The sequence below is a fragment of the Chelonia mydas genome, chromosome 6 (genome assembly GCF_015237465.2).
Source record: "Chelonia mydas isolate rCheMyd1 chromosome 6, rCheMyd1.pri.v2, whole genome shotgun sequence".
Taxonomy (NCBI): Eukaryota; Metazoa; Chordata; order Testudines; family Cheloniidae; genus Chelonia; species Chelonia mydas.
In genome coordinates, this window is record NC_051246.2 from 19,261,314 (window position 1) to 19,282,874 (window position 21,561).

A 21,561-nucleotide genomic window follows, 5' to 3' on the forward strand; every position below is an offset into this window, starting at 1 on the left:
TCTTTTTCCTTCTCTCTTCCTCTCATTTCTGGCCATCTCCCTTCTGTCCCATTTACCTCTCCATCCCAACCCATTTTCATTCCTGTATTTTCGTGTCCCCTTCCCTCCTTTCCTCTATCTTTTCATTTCTGTTCTCCTCCCTCTCTTTCTTTGTCTTTCCCTCTCTCCTTGTCTTTCCTCCTCTCTTTTCTTGGTGCCCTGCAGCTCTTTTGCTGTGCCCACTGCCTGTCTCCTGGCCCTTTTTCGGCACAGGGGTCCTGCGGTCCCGGTTGCTCTGTGCCCACGGTACGTTACTCTTCTTTCATTATACTGTTGGTTTGAGTGCTGCCTCCCTTCTCTGCCACCACTTTTTCTTTCTCCTCTGTCTGCGTCACGGAAGGCACAGACGCTCCTAAACAAAAGCCAGGGGAAAAACCAGCATGGCTGAATGGCCAGGCCATTTGAGTCAAACGGGTATCCTTCCGACTATGGAGATTCAACCCTAGTGAAGCCAGCAGGAAGGAGCCTGGATGCAAGCAGGCAACGTTTAAGATGGGAATTGGGAGGCTAAGATGGAATTTGAAGAGCAAATAGCAAAAGGGGGATAAAAAACAAAGAAAAAGACATTTTTAAAGTAGATCAGAAGCCGAAAAGCAGCAAGAGACTCATTAGGTTGGCAGGATCATCGGGGAGCAGAGGGAGCACGTGTGGAGGGTACAGGTAGGGGTCTGCCACCTGTTCTCATGCTCCGTAGAGCCACCATACACAAGTAGCCTTACTGCCAGCTGTGGGACCAGCCCTGGTGTGTGGTGCTACTCACGGTGAGCAAGGGTGGCTGAATCGGTCCCCAAACACTTCCGTTATCTGAGTGTCCGCCACAGCGGGTGTTGGAGAGACGCCCACCCAGCCCTCTGGCTCTCCGGTAATATAAGAATGAGGTGCCATGAAAGAATGAGGTGGCAAAAGAGGAAGTGCTGAAACACATGAATAAATTAAAGAGCAACAAGCCATCCAGAGCAGACGTACAGCCAAGAGTTATGAAGGGGCTGAGCTGCCAACTCTAATCTGTGATCTCGCATTAAAATGAGCTCCTGCCCTGGAAGAACAGAGGGCAGCAACTGTTGTACTTAGCTTTAAAAAAGACACCGGGAACCGCAGCCCAGAAAGCCTCCCTTCAGCTGCGGAGACAGGCTGAAATATTGATTAAAAAGAGAACTGTAAACCACCTGCGTGATCAAACCAGCACAGCTTGCAAAGAGAAAAATCATGCCTCGTCAGTCTCTTAGAACTCTTCGATCATGTCAACAAAATAGTGAATAAAGGAGAACTGGGTGGCATAATTTATTTGAACTTTCAAAAAACCCTTGACATAGTCCTTCGCTGGAGGGTATTATAGCAAGTAAGGAACTAACGTTGACTTCAATGGTAGTGAGACAAGGCCTCGGTGTTGAAATAGGTAAAGTAACGCACACAGATGGGAATAATATGAACTATTCCAGTGCCTTACCTGGCTCTAAATGTGACCGTTCAGGAAAGATACCTGGGCATCTTTGAAGTCAGCTCAGTGAAGACCCCTGCTCACGCTGTAGCCATGGTCAGGAAACCAAATCAAGTGTGAAGGTGCAAGAGGAATGGAGTGGAGAATAACCTTGACAGTATTATCTCCTGCTGTTATAGATCATGAATGAGCCACGTTCACTTGGCATCCTGTGATCAGTTCTGGTCACTGTGTCTCAACGAGGGGACAGCTGAAAAGAGCAGAGTTCCGGAGCTGAGTAGTGGAGATTATTGAGGGCGTGGAGAGATTTCTGTATAAGATGAGAGAGAAGAGATTGCGGGGGCGGGGGGAGCTGTTTTGTTTAGAAAGGAGGTGGGTTTGAGAAAGGAGAATACAATAATGACTGGGAGGGAGAAGGTAGACTAGGGACTTCTCTTCACCCTTTCTTGTAATTCTAGAATAAGGGGACATTCAAGAACATAGTAAGGCAATACATTTGAATCTGATAAAAGGAAACCCTTTACACACAGCATAATTAGTGTGTGAAACCCACAGGCACAAGAGATGATTGAGACCCAGGGCTACTGGGTTCACAAAAGGATTAGACATGTATCTGGGTAAGAAGAAAAGGAGGACTTGTGGCACCTTAGAGACTAACCAATTTATTTGAGCATAAGCTTTCGTGAGCTACAGCTCACTTCATCGGATGCATTATGCTCAAATAAATTGGTTAGTCTCTAAGGTGCCACAAGTACTCCTTTTCTTTTTGCGAATACAGACTAACACGGCTGCTACTCTGAAATGTATCTGGGTAAGGATACCCTCCGCTTATGTGGGGGAGCACCAAGAGATCTTTTAGAAAGGATGTAAAGCTCCATGCTTCAGGCAATAAACTAACCCCTAGCTGACCGGAACAGAAAGAAACTTCCCCTGGGGGCAGGTTAATTCATACTTACCCATTAAGGGGCTTCTTAGAACTTCTTCTGCAGCAGCTAGAGCTGGTCAGTGCCAGATCCAGGATCCTAGGCTAGATCTGGCCTGACAATCTTTGTATTCCAAGCTCTGCTCTGTCTCTGCCAACCATTTCCTTCCCCAGCCTGGCACTCTCCCCCTTCCCTGTCCTGCTCACTAATCGCCCATTCTTCCTCTTTCTTCATGTCTGCTCTGCCCACTGCCCCTCATACCACCCCTTCTCATTCCCCCTCTATGCAGATCTAGACAGTGCTTGTGTTTCTTATGTGAAAGGCTCTTACACACATTTCCTGCATTTTAGATTAAATCAGAACTTTGATAAGACTCAGCTTGTTTCTTCCACGGCTTCGTCAGACAGACCTAGTGATGGCACTTCCCCACACCCTGGTAGGTACCAGCTCTGCAGGCTGGAGCGGGGAGCGAGTGGCAGGGGGCATGCTTCTGCTCCAGCCAAGCCACTGCAAACAATGCTGGCAGTTTCCTGGCAGTTCCATGTATAATAGTAGAGCTCATGTGGTTTCCCAGAAGCTGTGATACAATAGGGGATGCATCCATGTCTCGGGGAGGGGGCACGGGCAGGCGTGTTCCCAGGGACTGTAATATAGCAGAGGGGATGGGGCCGGGTCTCCGTGCTGGGGGTTCCCGGGGGCTGTCTCAGTGCTGCTCATGCTGTTCCATCCCTCTGGTGCTGGCTCATAGGAAGTCTCCTTGGTGTTTGTCTTGCAGTGACAGTGAATGGGCCTGACTCTGCCTATCTCTTGCCCGGCCGTAGCATAGCTGTGTGTTTCAGCCCTCCATGTTTCTCCGTGTGCTGTTCTGCCGCTCCCACCAGTGCCTCCCCTGTTGCTGTCTCTGGGAGCAGCCCCACACATGCCCCCAACCGGACAGGTAAGTACCAGCCCACCTGGGACATGCCAAAACTTGGAACGAGCATCTGCTCTGGAGGGTGCTTCTGCCCAGGCCCAGCACTGCTTCCTGCCTCTGCACCTTCTGAAGGGACTTGTGCCCCCTGTCTGTGAGCTTTGTCTCCCCTCGGTGCTGGGTGCTTTGAGGAGCTCATACCCCCATGCCTGGCCCCCAGCAGCCTGTGACGCCTGGAAGTGATGGGTCTCACACACTAATGTTCATGCATGCGCTGTAAATCACCCTCTGTGATTGAAACTTCTCCGGGGCAACACACGCTCTGCCTGGGACATATAGCCCAGATGCTACCTGAAGTCTCTCCATGGTGTTGTGGGAGGATTTAGAGAGAGTCTGTGCCCTGAGCTCCAGCCTCATTCCTTCTGGCCAAGTCCCCCCAAGATGGAGCAGTGTGTGTGTTTCCCCACCAGCCGTGCTAGTTGCAGCTGTCACAGAGACTGAGCGCTCGCCCCGTCTGTTACAGCTCCTGGGTCTATGCCGTTATGAGTTCAGACTTGCTAGGCCGTCATCCAGCTGTGATCGGCCCATACGGTAGCTATATGGGCAATAGTTCTTGAAGCTGGCTTGCTCCCTTCTGCCTTGTCTGGTATCACAGCACGAATGGCCCCTGAGATGGCCACTACAGATCCCACAGCAGCCCCAGCAGCAGAGATCTCTGGGCAATAGTGTTGTTCATTAACCCATGCTGCACCCGCCCCGACGGCAGAGCTTAGCTCCCGCCTGGGGAATCTGGCCTCTGCTTGCCAGAGGCTTCCCCTGCCCTCCCTTCCCTCAGCAGATCCCAAACTCTCATCGGCTCTCCTTTCCGTCAGTGGCTCTGGAGTTTCACTCCGGGCACAGATGGGATGGGGTCGGGTTATCTGGAGAAGGGGGTATAAATGGGGTGGCGAGAGGAGCGATGGGACAGATGAACAGAAGACGGGTGCTCTCCGTCTGCCTCCTGTAACAAGCTGCTGCCTTCCTCAGAGATGACCTGATGATGCTTCTGCTTGGTCTCTGTCTCTCCCCTCTCTGACTCTGATCCCTCTTTTCCCTTCCTCTCCAGACCAGATCCACACCTCCCTCCTGCCAGGGATGAGTAGCAAAGCTAAATCGAGGGGCGTGACGGGGAAGGTGACCTCTCACGCCAAGTGGCCAAAGACCCCGGAGCGGTCGCAGGGCTTTGGCAGCCCCAACGCCAGCCCCTCCTCCCCCTTCACCCACATTCAGAGCAAATCCAAATACATCTCCAACCTCTCGCTGTCACGAAACAGCTTCCCTCTGGGGCAGACCCGGCAGCGGCGCAGCGTCACCCAGCCTGCCAGCCAGCAGCCCGACGTGGTGGGCACCAGCCAGGACGGTAAGTGGGCCTCCTCCCCCTCTCCCAGCAGTCTGGTCGGCTAGATCCAAACAGCAGCATTACACACCTGAAATGTCCTTCAGCCCCTCTGTAACCCGCCCCCCGCCCCACGCACACACTGCAGCCATACCCGGACCCCAGCCTGCGCCCCCTCCCCCACACTGCAGCCAAACACGGACTCCCATCTTCCCCCATATGCGGCCAGTTCCGTAACCCTCTCATTCCCCCTACCACACACAGTGGCCGTGCCAGCACACTGCCCTGGGGATCTCATAGACAAGAGAAATCTATCCCCTTAGCATCCAGACTGCGACATAATGCCCCATTACATCCCTGCAGCGTCACTGTGGTACATCTGTCGGGGTGGCCCTGTGTGCAGTCTAGTTGAAATCCCCTCTGGCAATTTGCGACCAGTTTGTTCTTCCCTGGCGCGTTGTCCGTCTCACCACCAGAGCTGAGGCGCCACTTACGTCAGCGGAGCTGAGTTTTGCCCGATGCTTGTAAAGCGCTTTGGGAATGAGGGGTCTTTGCAGCCCTGGGGATGAGGCTTTCTGGAAAGGCCGGGGCTAGCACCCCAGCCAGCAGGGCCGTTGAGTGTGGAGTTCTCCATCTTCTTGGCTTGAGCACTCGCAGCCTCTTCGCACTTTGGGGTGTGACGCTTCCCAGAGGTGCCAAGAGTTGTGAGGCACCTTGCTATCACCTGCCCTTAGTGTGAGGGAGCCTCATCTGTGCCTGCCGAGGGTCAGCTCTCCAGTCCCATGGGCAACACAAGCACTGCCCTATCGGCCTCCTAGGCCCTGCTGTCCCTCCACAGGTTAGCAATAGGAATCCTCCGACCCCTGAGCCCTCTGAGCGTCTCCCTGGAGTGTCCAGCCCTTGGCCCACTGGCAGTGTTCACAGATTTGCTGCTTCCAAAGAAGCCGTATGGCCCAGCTTACCAGTTCCAGCTCAGATCACCACTCTGCTCAATTCACAGCACTTGGATATGGTTGAAGTGAAGTCAAGTATAAGTTTATTTACCAAAGCAGAAAGATTCAAGTGGTAGCACGTGGAAGCATTGGAAACAAATGGCTACATATAAAACAAAATCATAACATGCATTCTAGAACCTAGACTTAATTCACAAGGTACTCTCATGTCTTGTAGAATATTGCTCACCCGAAATCCTTGCTGAGTTTTAAAGCCAGGCTGGTTGTGTATCCTCCTTTCATGAGATGAATACACTGTCAGCTGGCCTCCTAGGTGAGGGATCCTGTATGTTTCTTTGCCCCCCAAGATATACCAGTCCCATCCTTTGTCCATCAGCAGGCACCCCCACTGAAAGCCATTTCATCTGGTAGATTTCCTTTCTTGTAGACTTTACATCTCTTTATTAGCACCTGGCTCAGTGTGCAACCAGGCACCCAGTGTGAGCCCACAACACACAAATGGCCAGACAGGGAGAGAGCCTAGGCGTTTATTACCTCCAGCCTGAAAGGAACATCTTCGAGGTATGTCGCCACCTGGTGACTGGCCTTAACTCCAAGACCTTAAGAACATAATTTTTACTATAAATACGTGACTCTTTAATTATTACCCACACATACATTTCACACTGACAACCAGTAGGCTACTGGCTCTCGATAGAGACCTCACGTGCCACCCTTCGGTGAGATATAATGTAAATAGTCAACCCAGAGGATCCCTCTAAAACCCTATGCTCCCCTTGTGCCCTCTGCCAGCTCCCTGGGTCACAGGGGGATGTCGCCCAGACCCTAGCCCCATGCTCCTAATTGCCCATGGCTGTGTGGCTCCCACACAAACTCTTTGCCCCCAGCTTGCTCTCTGCCAAACCAAACTAAAGGAAATAAATGGGCGAGAGAGAGAAATGCTGCAGAGAGAAGATGTGGATTTAGCCACATGATGGTGCCAGAGCCCAAGGAATGGCCACTCCCAGAGCTGTCTGCGTGCTGGCCTGGAGACAGAGAGACCCTCTTATCTCCACAGTAGTGTCCCTGAGGGAGAGTCCCGTCCTGGGTGTGGCCCTCCCCCAAGCAGTGGCGGTGGTGAAGCTGTATAAAGTGGGGATCGGTGCTACCTGGGCCCAAGGAGGGGAGCAGCTCTTGCGCTGCCTCGTCTGGGCTAGAAACCCAACCAGGTGACCCAGTGCAAACACACGGAAAGGGGGCAGTGAACTCCCTGGTTGAAGGGTGCAGCGATGGTGAGGCTAGGAGAGCTGCATGTGTCGAGCGCTAACAGTCACCTCCATGTCCCAGCTGGCCAAGGAAGGGGAGAGAGGGACCTAAGGGAGTTGGGCACCTCTAAGTCCCTTAGATTGCTCTGAAACCCCAGTCTGAGTCAGCAAGAGTTCCCTTCCCCACCTCTGAAGTTAAGCACCGAAATACACATCTAGGCACCCAAAGCGAGTGAGCTTATTACCGGGGGGTCGAGCACCCCAACTGCCATTGGAGTCCCTGGAGTCTGCAAGTATGCAGCACCTCTGAAAACCAGGCCACTTATTGAAGGAGGGAAGCCGTGTGTTAGAAAACCTTGGCCTAATCCCTAAGGCTGAGTAGCAGGAAGTGCTGTCTGCCAGGGAGACCTAGTGGGCAGTGGACTTACCCTGCCCAGGGGAGAACTAGCCAGGCGATTAGCAGGGAGCCTGCAGAAAACTGTGACTCCTCTGCTGATGGGCTTTGGGGGAAGGGATAGCCTCAGGGACCCCAGAAGTCCCTGCCAGCTCCAGCTACTCTGACTCTCAATGCCCAGGAGTTCTGGCCACTTTTCCCCTTCTCAGTACCCTCTTTTCTCTCTGCAGGGCCGGACACTTCGCTCCGCTCCATCCGGATTGTGGAGAATGACATGGCCATCACTCCCCACTACTGTGCAGGCAGGGACGCATGCAGGTGAGTGAGAGGCAGGGCCCGACCTCCCCCTGGATGCTGAGTGAGTGCCAGATTGACAGCTCCTGGAGCCTGAAGTCCTCTGGTTACCCATAGGGCATGGACAGCAATTCTGGCTTCCCCCATGCTGCCCTGCTAGCCTGCCACAGCCTGCATAGGCTGCCTCTGGCAGGGAGGGGCACTCAGTCTCCATGCTGCAGTCAGTCCTTGGCCTCTCTGCTGGAGTGCCAGCAGGGAGGCCTGTTACTGTCTCTGCAGGGATGTTTGTAATATGTTCACCTGACTCAGTAGGAACTGGACTGAGACAACCACCAGCCCATTTCACACATGCTCCCAGTCATCTAATGACTCTGGGCCACTGCCAACATAGGGCCTCTAGAGGTGAGAGATTCCATCTCCACTCCTGGATCCTCTGCCCAGCCAGCCCTGACGGGCTGTGTTAGAACCCGTGTGCTGGCGATGAATGGATGCATCTCACGTTAACGATCCCTTGAGCCAAATTACCCAAGTTCCGTCTTGTGCTGCCCCCCGAAAAGCCAAAGAGCCTTGCTGGGGTGCTGCCCGCTTGGGCGGGGAACCCAGCGCCCGTCCCACAGAAGGTTCTGTTCAAGGTATCGAATTCTCTGTCTGTGTCCGCAGGAGAGGAAACATCACCTACCGCATCCCCATCAGCCCGTCCACAGCAGTGAACACCAACCTGACCTTGGAGATGAAGTGAGTGAAAACGCTTGTCTGCCGCTGGCGTCCGAGAGCCAGGGTTACAGTGGCGGGCATGTGAGGGGTTTATCAGGGTGACACTGCGTGGAAGGGGACTCAAAGGGATTCTGATGGTAACAATAAATACAGAGAGGGAAGGTGTCACGGATCCACAGGATTGGTGCTGTGCCCCAGCTTTGGAGCAGTCTCTAGGAGGAACTCTCAGTGGGCCAGACCCCCGAGGGGTGTCGCTTTTCCTCCAGGGCAAGCCACATGGTGTCACCGTGTCCTCAGCCTGAACCTCTGGGCTTTCCGCACTCCTGCGTCACACCGTGAGCTCTGTTCAGCGAGTCCCATGCAGACGGACTCCTGGCAGAGACCTGTCCACCCTTCAGGGATTAATGCACCTCACCCAGCATGAGCAGTGGCACCAAACGGTGTTGTCAGAACAGCTGGGTTTATTAGTCAGTGGGAACGCGGCATAGGAAGGCCTTGGGTTAGCACAGAGGAATGAAGGTTAAAGCAACGTCCATTCTGGGTAGGCCAGCGCCCAGCCAACTTGTAGTGACCCCCAGTGTTCAAGTTCCGTGTCTCTCTCAGGCCTGGTCTATACTAGGAAACTAGTTCGGTAGAACTACATCACTCAGGGGTGTGAAAAATTCTGGGGCGCAAAGGGTAGCAGTGGGCTTTGGGGGACTGGTGGGAAGGGAGGGGCATGAGGGGGAGGAGGGGGCTCTGGGGGGACCGGTGAGATGGGAGGGGCGTGAGGGGGAGGAGCAGGCTCTGGAGGGAACGGTGGAGTGGGAGGGGTGGGAGGAGCGGGCTCTGGGGGAACAGTGGGGTGGGCTCTGGGGGGAGGGAGGGGCATGAGGGGGGGAACAGTGGGGTGGCAGGGGCATGAGGGGGAGGAGCGGGCTCGGGGGGAGGAGCAGGCTCTGGGGGTGACTGTGAGTAGTGGGTGCGATGCAGGGGGCAGGAGGCGGTGACGGGGTAACTGGCTGAGGTGTGAAGCTGCTGGGGTTCAGTCGGAGTGGCCAGTCTGCTTTCCAGGTGCCAGGCAGAACTCTCACCTCTCTCTCCAGCGCCTCCTCTGCTGTGTCCATCTACCTTTGTGGCCTCCAGTCCAGTGACCCATGTCAGAACACAGTGAGCGTGGACAGCTCCACCAATACCACAGACACCCAGGTAGGGACATAGAATCCCACAAAGGACAGGCACCGCTTGGGCAGCCAGACCGTCCTTGAGGTCCCCCACGGTTTGTCGTAAAGGTCCCTGGCACCCCAAGCTGCCTGGCTTCCTGAGAAGCAACACGGGGTGCTAGGGACAAACCTGGCAGCCTTTGTCTTCATGTTGAGCAAACAGGGCGTGGTGTAGTCTGGGTCTGAGAAAGGGAGAGACCCAGTTGGCTGACACACGAGTCACTGACACTGTGGTTACTAGAACTACTGCTTCGTGAATCTGAATCCACCACCCCTGACCTCGGGGCTGCCTCCCTGTTGTGTGACCTCCGGGACTGTTAGGAAACAGCCCGGGTAGGGCGGAGAGCCTCAGTGCCGGTGCAGAGCTGCTCCCAGAGGGAAGGAGGAACTAATCTCTGACTCCCTTAGCTCCTGATTTCTCTGCCTGTGGATCTAGAAGTTCTAGACTCACTGAGCTTTTCTTCAGGGGTCTCCCCCAAAAAGCTGTGCTGGTCTCCACGAGGTCGCTGACAGGACTGAGGTGGCTGCCTCTGTGGAGGGGTCCTTTGGTCCATCTCTCAAAGGACGTGCAGCCTGAGTCTCCTTCATTCACTGGGCTCCAGTTAAAACGACAAGGAGACCTTGTGGCACCTTCGAGACTAACAAAGTTATTTGGGCATAAGCTTTTGTGCGCTAAAACCCACATCATCAGATTCATGGAGTGAAAAATATAGTAAGCAGTATATATATATTATGAAAAGATGGAAATTGCCTTATCAAGTGGGGGGTCAGTGCTAATGAGGCCAATTCAATTAAGGTGGAAGTGGCCTATTCTTAACAGTTGACAAGAAGGGGTGAATATCAACACAGGGAAAATTACCTTTGTAGTGTAGGAATGGGTTCACTCTGTCTCACCCCACCGGTTGTATCTTCTTCTCCCCCAGGAAATGACACAGCGTTGGCCCATGGTGATGCTGTCTTTCCAGGAGTTCACCTACCACTTCCGAGTAGCCCAGCCTGTGAGTATGGAACCTACTATGCCCTCTGCACCATCCAGGGCAGAGCTGAGGAAAGAGGGGACCAAGATCAGTGGGGCAGCCCCTGCACTGAACCCCCTACAGGGATGGGGCTCTGGATCTTGCCAGGAGGGAGGGGGCCTGTGAGAATTCCAGAGACCTGTGCCCCCCTCAGGGCAGGGATGCATGTGTAAATCGTGACTGGGTTCCCCTTGTACACAGCGGAGCAGATTGTGGGGGAAGGGAAGTTAGTTGGGGTGAGTGGCCAGGACTTTCCACGTCACGCAGTGCAGGGCTGGGTGTGGGCAGGGGAAATGCAAAACTGGAGCTCTTTACTCCTACAGGCTGAGGTTGTTGTTTTTAAACACTTGGGAGGTGATGGGGGCCATATGCAAATCTAGCTGGCGAATCCTCCACTTCCCCAGTGCATAAGTGGGATAGCAACTGAATCCTGCTCCTTCTGAGGAAGTTTCTCTTGACAGTCCTCTCTCCCTCCCGCAGGGCCAAGCCGACTGTAATACCACCCCGGAGCACATGGGACACCTCTTCACTGACTATTATTTCCAGTTTTACTGGCTCTGTGAGTGAGTCCCGGCAGCACCAGTGCCCTTTGCTGGGAGAGAGGAAGGGGACTGGTGAAACGTATCAGACTGCCACATGCCTTCCTCTGTAAACCTCCAAGCCCCCTTCTGCTCCCGCCTTCCCCTTGGGGCTCTGAGCTACTTTGGTTCTGTCCTGGGGATGATAGAGACACTGAAGTGCTCCATAAGGAATATAGGACCTCTGCCAGGAGCAACACAACCAGCCCCAGGGATCTACTGGACATGCCAACCAAACACCATAGTTCACAATCCCGGGATGCCCTGAGCAACTCTGTCCATGTCCTTCCCTTCTGGGGACACTGGCACCCTTCTCCCTCCCTCCCTCTGCTACACTGGATTTGAAAGTGTTACACTGGATCATGTGTGGACAGGCTTGTCCCAACCTCTAGAGGTGGGGCTATGGTCTGGCTGGGAACAACAGCCTGAGAGGCCTATTGGTTCCTATGGCAATGCAGCAGCTCTCTGCAACACTGGAATTTATCTTCCAAGACTGGAGCTCTTGTCAATGCTGAAACACTGGAATTCCATCCAAAAGGAAGGCTCCCCCTGGACATACTGGAAGTCATACACTGGAGTTGCTGTTCCTTCTGGTCAGCCACTGGCTATTTTCCTGCATCCCTACTCCATAGGATTCCTGGTGACATTGGGATGCTCCACACGGACAGCCAGAGAGAAACCCTGCCAAGAGGGGGCTGCAGAGGCAACAGGGTTCTCCTTGGTCCCTTTCCTCCCTGCCCTGTTTCCTACACTCCATGCAGACCAGGCCTGAACAGATGAACTTAAGAACCCCACAAAACCCCTACTCAGCCTATGCCAGCCTGTTGGCAAGGGCTTGCCCTTGATTCCTCCCCCCCCCCCCCCAAGAAGTGGGGAGAAGAGGCACCTTGGGAGCAGAGACACCCCCCAAATACCTCTATCTAAGGGCCCAGTTTGCAGGTGTTTGTTGCTGTACCCCATATTTCTGTGGTTGGGGTGGGGACTGTCCCCGTTACTCTAGAGTAGCTAGAGCTGGCTGGTCCCAGGGCCAGCCCCACAGAACATCCCTGAAGCCCAGGTTCACCCTGCCTGCCTCTACTCAGGGGTGCCAAAGGACTGCTCTGCAGAATGGGCGTGGAGACTCAGGTAACTGGTTTCACTGCACCTACTGGTGAATGCAGCTCTGGTCCCAACAGGTCCCTGCCAGGCAAGGTGGCCCCCTACCAATTTCCCCTAGGAGGGGAGGGGGCAGGTGACTCAAGGCCTGGATCCCATTGCCCCCTGGTAAGCTGGTGAGTGTATTATGGGTATTTTACTGTTACAAGGTTTTAACTTGCTAAACTACTGAATTTTTTAAAGCAGTGTAAAAACAGGCCTCTTAATTCTGTCCTTACTGATCTATTTGTGTCTTACATAGGAAACCAAAGGGGGCGAGTGCAGAGGCCCAGCCTGGCAGCTATACTGGTGCCGGGGGAGCTAGGACCTGTCAGACTTTGGCAGCTCTTGTATGTGTGTCTTTCTCCCACCCCAGCACTTTTCCCTGACCGGGGAGGGAAACTTCTGCATTCCTGCAGTCTGAACCTGTGCCAGGATAACCCTGTGACCCCGTTCTGTAAGAAAGTGGCAGCAGCCTGTGGAGAAAGGGAGGGGCAGGGGAGGAAACTCCACTCTGCAATGCTGAACCAAAGCACAAAGCTGGCTTCAGAGGCGTACGTGCTTTTCCCTTTGCAAAGTGCCGTCACCTGATGTAGGCAGCTTTACCAAACTGGGGCTGGGTAGCTGTGGCAGGGCCGACCATGGTATGGCAGGGACTCTGCCGACTCTCTTTTCTTGCTGGTAGTGGAGACAAATACAACAATCACTGAATCCCAGACTTCAGTGGCTGTCTTTAGACAGCAGAGCAGGATCTATTCATGTCCCAGCTGTAGTTACTGTTGCCCCCAGCAAAGCAGTAAGGAATGCTTTTTTAGTCAAATATAGATGGCTCCTATGCAGCCTTTGGGGGCTTTTGCTTATCTGTGTTTTATTTTGGGGGTGATACATAGCAAACACAACTCCCAATTGTCTCTGTGACTGCCCCCCCCCCCCCGCCCCCCACAGGCCAAATGCCTGCAACTCTTGGTGACTTTTATGGGAGCTAGAGACTTGGTTCCTCTAAGGATCGGGACCTTTATTTGAAGGTGTGGTTTCAGACCAGCTCTTCAGTTCCCATTCTGTGCCTGTTGGCAGAGCACACTTAGCTGTGTTAGCAATCTAGCCCCTAAGGCACACTGGCTGCAGAGAACGAGTACTGAATGCCCAGTGAGTGAGAGCATAGGTAGGGGCACGTTTTCTGTGCTACACTAGGCAACTAGTAGGGAAGGACAGAAGGCTGATGGCCCTGTGGTCCCTGAGTGTGAAGCAGCCACAATTCCAGTCTCCATAGGACTGCATTCCTGCCAGCAATTGACACGAAATCCTCCACAGCCGCTCTTTGCAAAGTACACTTTTTACATTACTTCCCCCGCCCCGCATTTGCCCTGAACTTTGCTTGGTCTTTAAGCTGGGAGATTCCTTTAGTGGCAGCTGTTGTCCTCCAGATGGCAATCGCTGGCCCCAATCTTCCAAACTCTAGTCAGTGAGCATGCTCACAGATTTTGCTGGGACCACACACAGGAGGGGTAGCGCTATCAGGGCCACTCAAAGTTTTCCTCTTGTGTTTTTAATAGAGCTGAACTTACGGCCTGTGCTTTAATTTAGTGGTGCTGGCCTTTCCCCAGGCTGAATTCCTCACTGTCTGCCCACAACCACCACCATATAAATCTGCCCCCCTCCTCCTCCCAACCCACTGGTGTTCTCAGAAGTGGCAGGTGTGGGTCTTCCCAGATGCCCTTCACAACACTCCAGAGGATGCAACACACTGGGTGCAGTCACCGGAGATTTATAATGGTGGGTGGTAGGTTGTAGCCCTAAGTAAGATCTGTAGCATTTCAGGTAGCTCCATGATGCTTAAGCATAGGGTCAGGATCACTGCTTCTGTCCACAGCCACAGTCCTTAACGTCTGCAGTAACACCTGTCTCCTTTTCCTGCCAACACACAGGCACAACACCTGCTGTGGACCTTGAAGATGATGGCTGGTAGTTTCTCTGTAGTGAGTTCACCTCCTTTCCAAAAAGGAAGGGAATAATTCAAATCCAGAGGCCTGTCCTACATGTACAACTATTTTAAAGCAAGATGGCAGTGATTAGTTAATACCTTAGATATTTACAAGATACAGGAGGATTAAACTCAGCCTGTACTCTCAGAAAAACTTCTTTTATAGTGCTTTTCATCCCAAAGTACTCCACAAACTACACACACAGAGATCATCCAAACCATAGGGTACCTCTCCAAGACAGGAACCAGAGTTTCACAGTAGGGTGGTAATTGTTAGGGAGTGAAATGGCCACATGATGGCACCAGAGCCCATGGAAACAACTGGCCAGTGGCCAACTGTGTTGCTTAGAGTCAGCCTCCTAAGGAGGTCTCCACTCTACTCCCCTGTAATTAAAGAGGTTTTCTCCCCATCCCCTTCCCAAAATAGTAGCAGGAAGAGTTAAGTTAGGCTTTTCCCTGTGTGAGACGGAGAGAGCTCTGAGCCAGTGTTTCCAGCCTCGCAAGGCAGGAAGCTCCCCTTTCTCTCTGCATCTGGAAACTGAAGCTTCATCTCTCTAGACACTCTTAGCTGGAAAGAAGGATGACAAGTGTGAACATGGGGCCACTTTCTAAAGTTTGCCTGTTTGGGAGAGAGTTTGTTTCAAAAGCAAATTCACATCTCTTTTGCCCTACTTCTAAAGCTTAAAGCCTGTAAATAAAGATTGCAGCACCACTGCGAGGATTAAGGAAAAATAAAGCACTAATTTGTTTGGTTTAAATGTTGCTGTCACAGCTTTGATCACTGTATATTGCCAGCAAGTTTGTAGAGTTGCATTCTGAGCAGATATTAATGGTTATTGGTTTTTATTTGCTCTGGGGGGGCTAAGCACTGCTTCCCTCCTTTCTTTCTGATTTGTATTTATATTTTGCTGAGTTTTAGGGGTGCTTGTTCTCAGGACTCCCCCACTTTTTTGTTTGGCTTATCTAGACTTTGTTTTATGCTGGAGGTAAATATACCTATATAAATAAATATATAAATACAGCTTTGTATCCAAGTATGGCTCCTGGCTGCTTTCCTCCACCAGTGGAAAAATTGTGTTTCTTAATGCAGTTGTTTACAAATTGTCCCTTTCACACAACTGGGCCCTGAGACCACAAACACCCTGGGTTTCTTCCAGATGGCATCAGTTACTTAAGATGCTAAGGTGTGGGCAAATCAAATTCCAAGCTCTGTCCATGCTCATGGCTGTGGACTGCATTTTAAACTGTACTTAAGGATAGGTATAAAATGGAGCATTCAGTTTATACTCCAGCGCTGACAGATACTAGGATGTGGAGCAAGGGAATTTAGGATCTTTTTGCAGGACACCATCTGAAAAATAGATGAAGCTACTGCTTTAGATCTATAAATTGTGAACTGATTCAATGTTGGCTTAGTGGCTCCAAGACACATCATGCTCCCCATTTTCAAAGCAGTGTACAAGTAATGTTACACCATGCCTATAAGGTAGGTAAGTATTATTCCTCCTTTTATAGGTAGGGAAATAAATCATTGATTTTCCCAGGGCCACACAATGAGGCAAAGCCAAGATTACTTCATACTTTCAGTAATGTCTGGTTTCAGAGTAGCAGCCGTGTTAGTCTGTATCCGCAAAAAGAAAAGGAGGACTTGTGGCACCTTAGAGACTAACCAATTTATTTGAGCATAAGCTTTCGTGAGCTACAGCTCACTTCATCGGATGCATAAATTTGTTAGTCTCTAAGGTGCCACAAGTCCTCCTTTTCTTTTTTCAGCAATGGGTTGCAGAGTGCATGGCTGACGCACATCGAACCGGCAGGAACTGCGGTCTCTATCCCTGAATCTGTATCAATTTTACAGGATACTGCTGCTAAACCTGAATGTTATTGTTAGTTTGTCTAAGCTCCTCCTCCTGTTTGTTGTTGTATTGGTTTCATATCCAAGACTTCCCCTCGATAGTGCCCACTTGCGCTGCAGGCAGAGGAGCCTGAGCAGTAGCATTGTGACTGAGTTCCACCTGATGGCGTCGTCTCCCTCCAGCAACTCTAGCCCCTGACCCTGCTGCCTGCCTCGGTTTTACCTCCCCGTGGCGGTGCCTGTTTGGTGCTACAAGCAGAGTCCTCTGCCTGCAGCACCACATGGGCACTGCTTTTGACTGGGCAAAGGTAAATGATCCTGCCTGAGCCAGGCATAGTGTGGAGGGAGCCACAGCACAAATCTCCAGCCTCTCTCCTACTCAGCCAGTACAGCTCCTGATCTGAGGCAGCCCCTGCTTTGCCAGCCCTGAACCCCTGCATTCCTTCAACTCTGCCAAACAGCCTCAGTGCTGGCCAGCAGAAAAATGCCATCAAATGAAGTGTTAGACGACACTTCACTCAGCCAATAACACATTCTTTCAGAGGCTCTCTCTTCTCGGAACAAGCATTGATTAGCACAACACTCACTAGGCAGGTATCCCCACTTCACAGCTGAGGACACGGACACCGATATAAAAAGTGGCATTGTGAGAGGGTGCACAAACCCTGCACCAGGCAAGAAGGGATTAAAGAGCAGCTTTGGGCTCAGGCAGCCCCACATGCGAGGTGTTCAATCTCAGAGGAGCCTTGAAAAAGGGAGAAGCCCAGTACAGAAGAGCCAAGCCTGGGAAGGTGGACAGACATCTCGTCCTCAGCTCCCAGAGAGGAGCACAGCAGAGGGTCAAGCTACATTAGATTCTCTGTGAACACAGAGCGGTAAGCCAGTAGCTGAAAGATCCTGGTAGGAGAGAGGAAGTGGTGTTGCTCGTTCTTTCTGATCATTTAGTTTTCTGTTGTTTGAAATTTTGAGGACTGGGACTTGGGGGTTGACCCAAAGGCAGACCCCCACTGAGAATACAAGCCCCCTCAGGAGAAACTGGGCCAGAATAGGAAGTAGCAGCCCAAGGAAGAAGCAGGAGGTCTGAGAAGACAGACCATAGCCACTTGCTACAAGGGTCCAGAAAAACTTTTGGGCCTTGATCTGGGCCATCTACCGAGTGAGATGTCCTGGGACTTTTCTGTGAAAACCCTGATTTACCCTGAAAGGGGTGGCAGCAAACATGCTCTGGCCAGAGAGCAGAGTCAAAAGGCAAAGGGGACCACCAGACAGTTGAACTATAGAGGAAAGCCATATGCCATATCGAGCCACAAGGTGGCCCACCAGCTCAGTCACTCTGACACATCACAAGGGGGTTCATTCTCCCAACAAATTTTTTGGTGGCCTCAGTGTGGCCGCCAACTCTTGCTAAAGTAAATAAAGTAATATGCACATTTATACATCCAAATCATTGTAATTAATTTATGTAAGGGTTGGGGTTTTTTTTGCAGACTCGATAATAAAAATCATGCAGTTATCTCTTTTATTATTGTTTCTTTTGCTTTTTTGGTAAAGGTGTTTGTATAACAATTCTGAAATAAATTTAAAAATGCTTTTACATAATAGAAGTCCAAATAATAATGAAAAACATATCTGGGTGGCTTGGGTCTGGAGAGGGGATGGGAGGCATGGCTGCAGCTAGCCCGGGGATCCTCCAGGCAGGTGGGTGGGGCTCGGGGCTTCAACTGACCCGCAGGAGCTCCACCAGCCTGGGGCTCCTTCGAGCAGGTGCGGGAGGGGGGCGCTGGGGGCTTCAGCTGCCAGGGGGTGGGCCTCCCCAGGGGGGCTCCACCCGCTGCCCAGGTGCCTGCCTCCTGTATCCCTCCTCACTCCCCTGCCAGACCACCCCCCCCAACACAAGAACTCCCACTCATCGGTGGCTCACCTCCTCACTGCCCAGCTTGCAGCCAGACCCCCCTGCCCGCACCATCACCCTGCTGCTGGCTCGCCACTCGCCTCCTTACACCTCCGCCAGGACCATCCCTGCCACTCACCTCCTCACCCCACCCCCGCTCACAGCCAGCCCCCCACCTGCCCCCTCACCCTGCTGCTGGCTCGCTGCTCACCTCTACTCCTCTTCCAGTGCCTCCCTGCCACTCACCTCCTCCCTCATCCCCCCCCCCCCCCCCCGCCTGCTGCTCTCCTCACCACTGACTTCCTCACTCACCTGCCAGGCCCCCCACCCGCTGCTCACCTCCTCACCTTGCTCCTTAAGAGTTGTCTGGAGACACAGGTGGGACACACATGTGGCGCATGCAGGAGCAACAGGGAGGAAGGGGAGGGGGCTGATATTCCCCACCCCCCCAGGAAACTGCCCTGGCCTCAGGGAAACTTGCTCTATAAAGCCTGGCCTGGTGCCATAGCAGTTCTCCTTGAGTGAGGGATCCTGAAAGCACCGGCACTTAGAGCAGATGACCCCAGATACAGCTTCCCATTCCCAAGCCAACTCAATACAATACAGGTGCTTTGCAACTGGGCTTCGGACCAAAGTAATTAGCCTCTTCACAGCTATGGAAAAAGGCCCTGTCTCAGCACTCACATTACTCAACCTCTGGGAAGTTTCCAACAGTGAGCCATAGGTATTACCCCAGCTATTCCATGCAAGCAGGATGGTACGTGGAACTACACTACAGAGGCTCCATTTATTCCTCCAACAGGACACCAGAGAGTGGTGATGGGTAACGGCTCTTCAAAACTCCCATCTGCAGAGTCACTCCAGGATCTATCGTGCCTCCCTTCTCTTCACCATGTATAAGACGCCACAGGCTCTAATGATTAGAAAAGGACCTGGGGATTACAGTGGGCGAGAAGCTGGATATAAGTCAGCAGTATGCCCTTGTTGCCAAGAAAGCCAATGGCATATTGGGCTGTATTAGTAGAAGCATTGCCAGCAGATCAAGGGAAGTGATTATTCCCCTTTATCTGGCACTGGTGAGGCCACATCTGGAGTATTGCGTCCAGTTTTGGTCCCCCCACTACAGAAGGGATGTGGACAAATTGGAGAGAGTTCAGCAGAGGGCAACAAAAATAATTTAGGGAGCTGGGGCACATGACTTACGAGGAGAGGATGAGGGAACTGGGCTTACTTAGTCTGCAGAAGAGACGAGTGAGGGGGGATTTGATAGCAGCCTTCATTACCTGAAGGGGGGTTCCAAATAGGATGGAGCTAGGCTATTCTCAGTGGTAGCAGATGACAGAACAAGAAGCAACGGTCTCAAGTTTCAGTGGGGGAGGTCCAGGTTGGATATTAGGAAACACCATTTCACTAAGAGGGTGGTAAAGCACTGGAATTACCTGGGTTACCTAGGGAGGTGGTGGAACCTCCATCCTTAGAGGTTTTTAAGGTCAGGCTTGACAAAGCCCTGGCTGGGATGATTTAGTTGGTGTTGGTCCTGCTTTGAACAGAGGATTGGACTAGATGACCTCCTGAGGTCTCTTCCAACCCTAATATTCTATGATAGACAACATGCTAAGAGCATGCACCTGCATAACATATTTTTTGGTCCCTTGTAAGGACATTGGAAGGACGCTGACAGGAGACCAACACCTGGTTGAAGAGCTGCTGGCTCAAACATGCACAAGACTGAAATGATGCTGACCAGAAGGGGAAAATTGTCCAAAGAATTAACGGGTTCACTGTCCTCCATTTATCAGTTGGTGCAAAGCTTTGTGGTCCTGAACAAATCATTAAACCTGGATAATTGGATAACGTCGGTGGCAAAAAACAAAACAAAAAATCCACCACCATCTCCAGCTTGCTAGGAAACTTGGCCCCTTCCTTCCAGATGAGAAGCTGGTCAATGATCCACCCATTTGTCACCTCCAGCCAGGATTATCAAACTCACTGCCTCCGAGACTGAATACAATGCAGAGAATCCAACCTGTGTGGAATGAACATATCCCCCCCCCCCCCCAACTACTTCACCAGGGCAGACTTCCATAGGCACATTACCTCTGCACACCACTCCCTCCAGTGGCTTCCAGCCTGCTTCTATTGCCAGTTCCAGGCTATGGTCTAAAATGATCAACATTTTTAACGGATCACAACCTAAACTACATCAGTATCCTCATCTCTATCCATGATGCCACACCAAGACAGCTGGGATTGTAATTTACAAAACCAAATACAAAGTGAGAGGCAGTGATAAAGCATTCTTGGTTGAGAAAACTGGACTATGGAATGAGCTTCCATTGCAAATTTGATCAATTCACAGTCAATCTTGGGAGCACTGAGAACATCCTCTTCGATAAAGCTGTACCACTACTAGGCATTATATTTAAAATACACAGATACAGTAACTCCTCACTTAACGTCATCCCAATTAACGTTGTTTTGTTGTAAAGTTTGGCAGCTCCCTGCTTTGTCCACTGCTTGCAGGAAGAGCAGCCCGTTGGCACTAGCTGGTGGGGGCTTGGAACCAGGGTGGGCCGGCAGCCCCTCTATCAACTTCCCTAGGTTCCCTGTGCGGCAGCTGCCCAGCAGGCTACCAATTGCCAAGCAGTTCAGGTGTCCCTCCCCCCACTGCTGTGTGCTGCTCCTGCTCTCTGCCTTGGAGCTGCTCCTGGGAGCCTCCTGTTTGCTGTACGGGGGGGAAGAGGCGTGCTGATGTCAGGGTATCCCATTCTCCCGCTCCTGTACCCCATCTCCACAGAGCAGGGGGGGAGACACAGGGCTCAGGATGGAGGGAGCTTGCTGGCAGCAGCTGCTGTCTCAACTTGCTGATGTACTTAAAAAGGCAGTGTACTTAAGAGTGGGGTCAGCGTACTTAAAAGGGCAATGTGCATCCCACACCACAGACACAGACAAACACAGAGCGTGTCTCTGTCTCACACACACATGCACCCCCCGGACACTTTGGAAAGTGAAGGGAGTGCTGTGCTCCAGTGGGATAGCGTGGGTTCATCATCATGTTCAGTTTCTGCAGGGAATGTTTGCAGCCACTGCCATGCCTCTATTGTGTCTCCTCCCTCCATTCGTGCTGCCTTGTAGAGTGTGAGGCTACATTAACAACGTGTTAGCCCTTGAGGGCTCAGCCAAGTGTTAGTTCATCATTTAGCAGCAAGGCATTCCCTGGGAAATATCCCACCCTCTGACTTCACCACCTCAACCAAGCTTCACAATCATCGTTGTGTACTGTATTAAATCGTTTAAAACATATACACACACACACACACACACACACACAGAGAGGGGAACCTCACCCCCCCCTTTACATTAATTTTTATGAAGAAATTTGCTTAAAATCGTTTTGCTTAAAGTAGCATTTTTCAGGAACATAACTATAACGCTAAGCAAGAAGTTACTCCATATATCCCAAGCAGAGCTTCCTACAACCAGAGAAGGGAGAAGAGCACAAAATTCCATAAAGTCCAACAGGACATACTACATACATTTAATTTTTCTTCAAAGCACTAAGATACCACAGCAGTGGCCATTATAGAAAACCCTAAGCTTGATAAGAATCAGTGACAGTT

At 51.8% G+C, this 21,561-nt stretch overlaps 1 protein-coding gene across 15 annotated transcripts in view; it reads left to right on the plus strand.

Moving 5' to 3' along the window:
• Positions 1-15,229, plus strand: part of MYRF (myelin regulatory factor) — a 112,965-nt gene extending 97,736 nt beyond the window's left edge. For 8 of the 15 annotated variants that reach the window (XM_043548520.1, XM_043548523.1, XM_043548519.1 and 5 more), the window contains 9 exons: positions 205-285; positions 2,751-2,836; positions 3,176-3,337; positions 4,416-4,709; positions 7,507-7,594; positions 8,231-8,305; positions 9,370-9,472; positions 10,410-10,484; positions 10,983-15,229. In XM_043548520.1, coding sequence (XP_043404455.1) covers positions 205-285; positions 2,751-2,836; positions 3,176-3,337; positions 4,416-4,709; positions 7,507-7,594; positions 8,231-8,305; positions 9,370-9,472; positions 10,410-10,484; positions 10,983-11,069 — 1,051 coding nt within the window. In that variant the 3' untranslated portion in view covers positions 11,070-15,229. The remainder of the gene's footprint in view (positions 1-204; positions 286-2,750; positions 2,837-3,175; positions 3,338-4,415; positions 4,710-7,506; positions 7,595-8,230; positions 8,306-9,369; positions 9,473-10,409; positions 10,485-10,982) is intronic. The other 7 variants (XM_043548528.1, XM_043548530.1, XM_043548524.1 and 4 more) reach the window with 1 other exon arrangement.
• Positions 15,230-21,561: the final 6,332 nt, after the last annotated feature.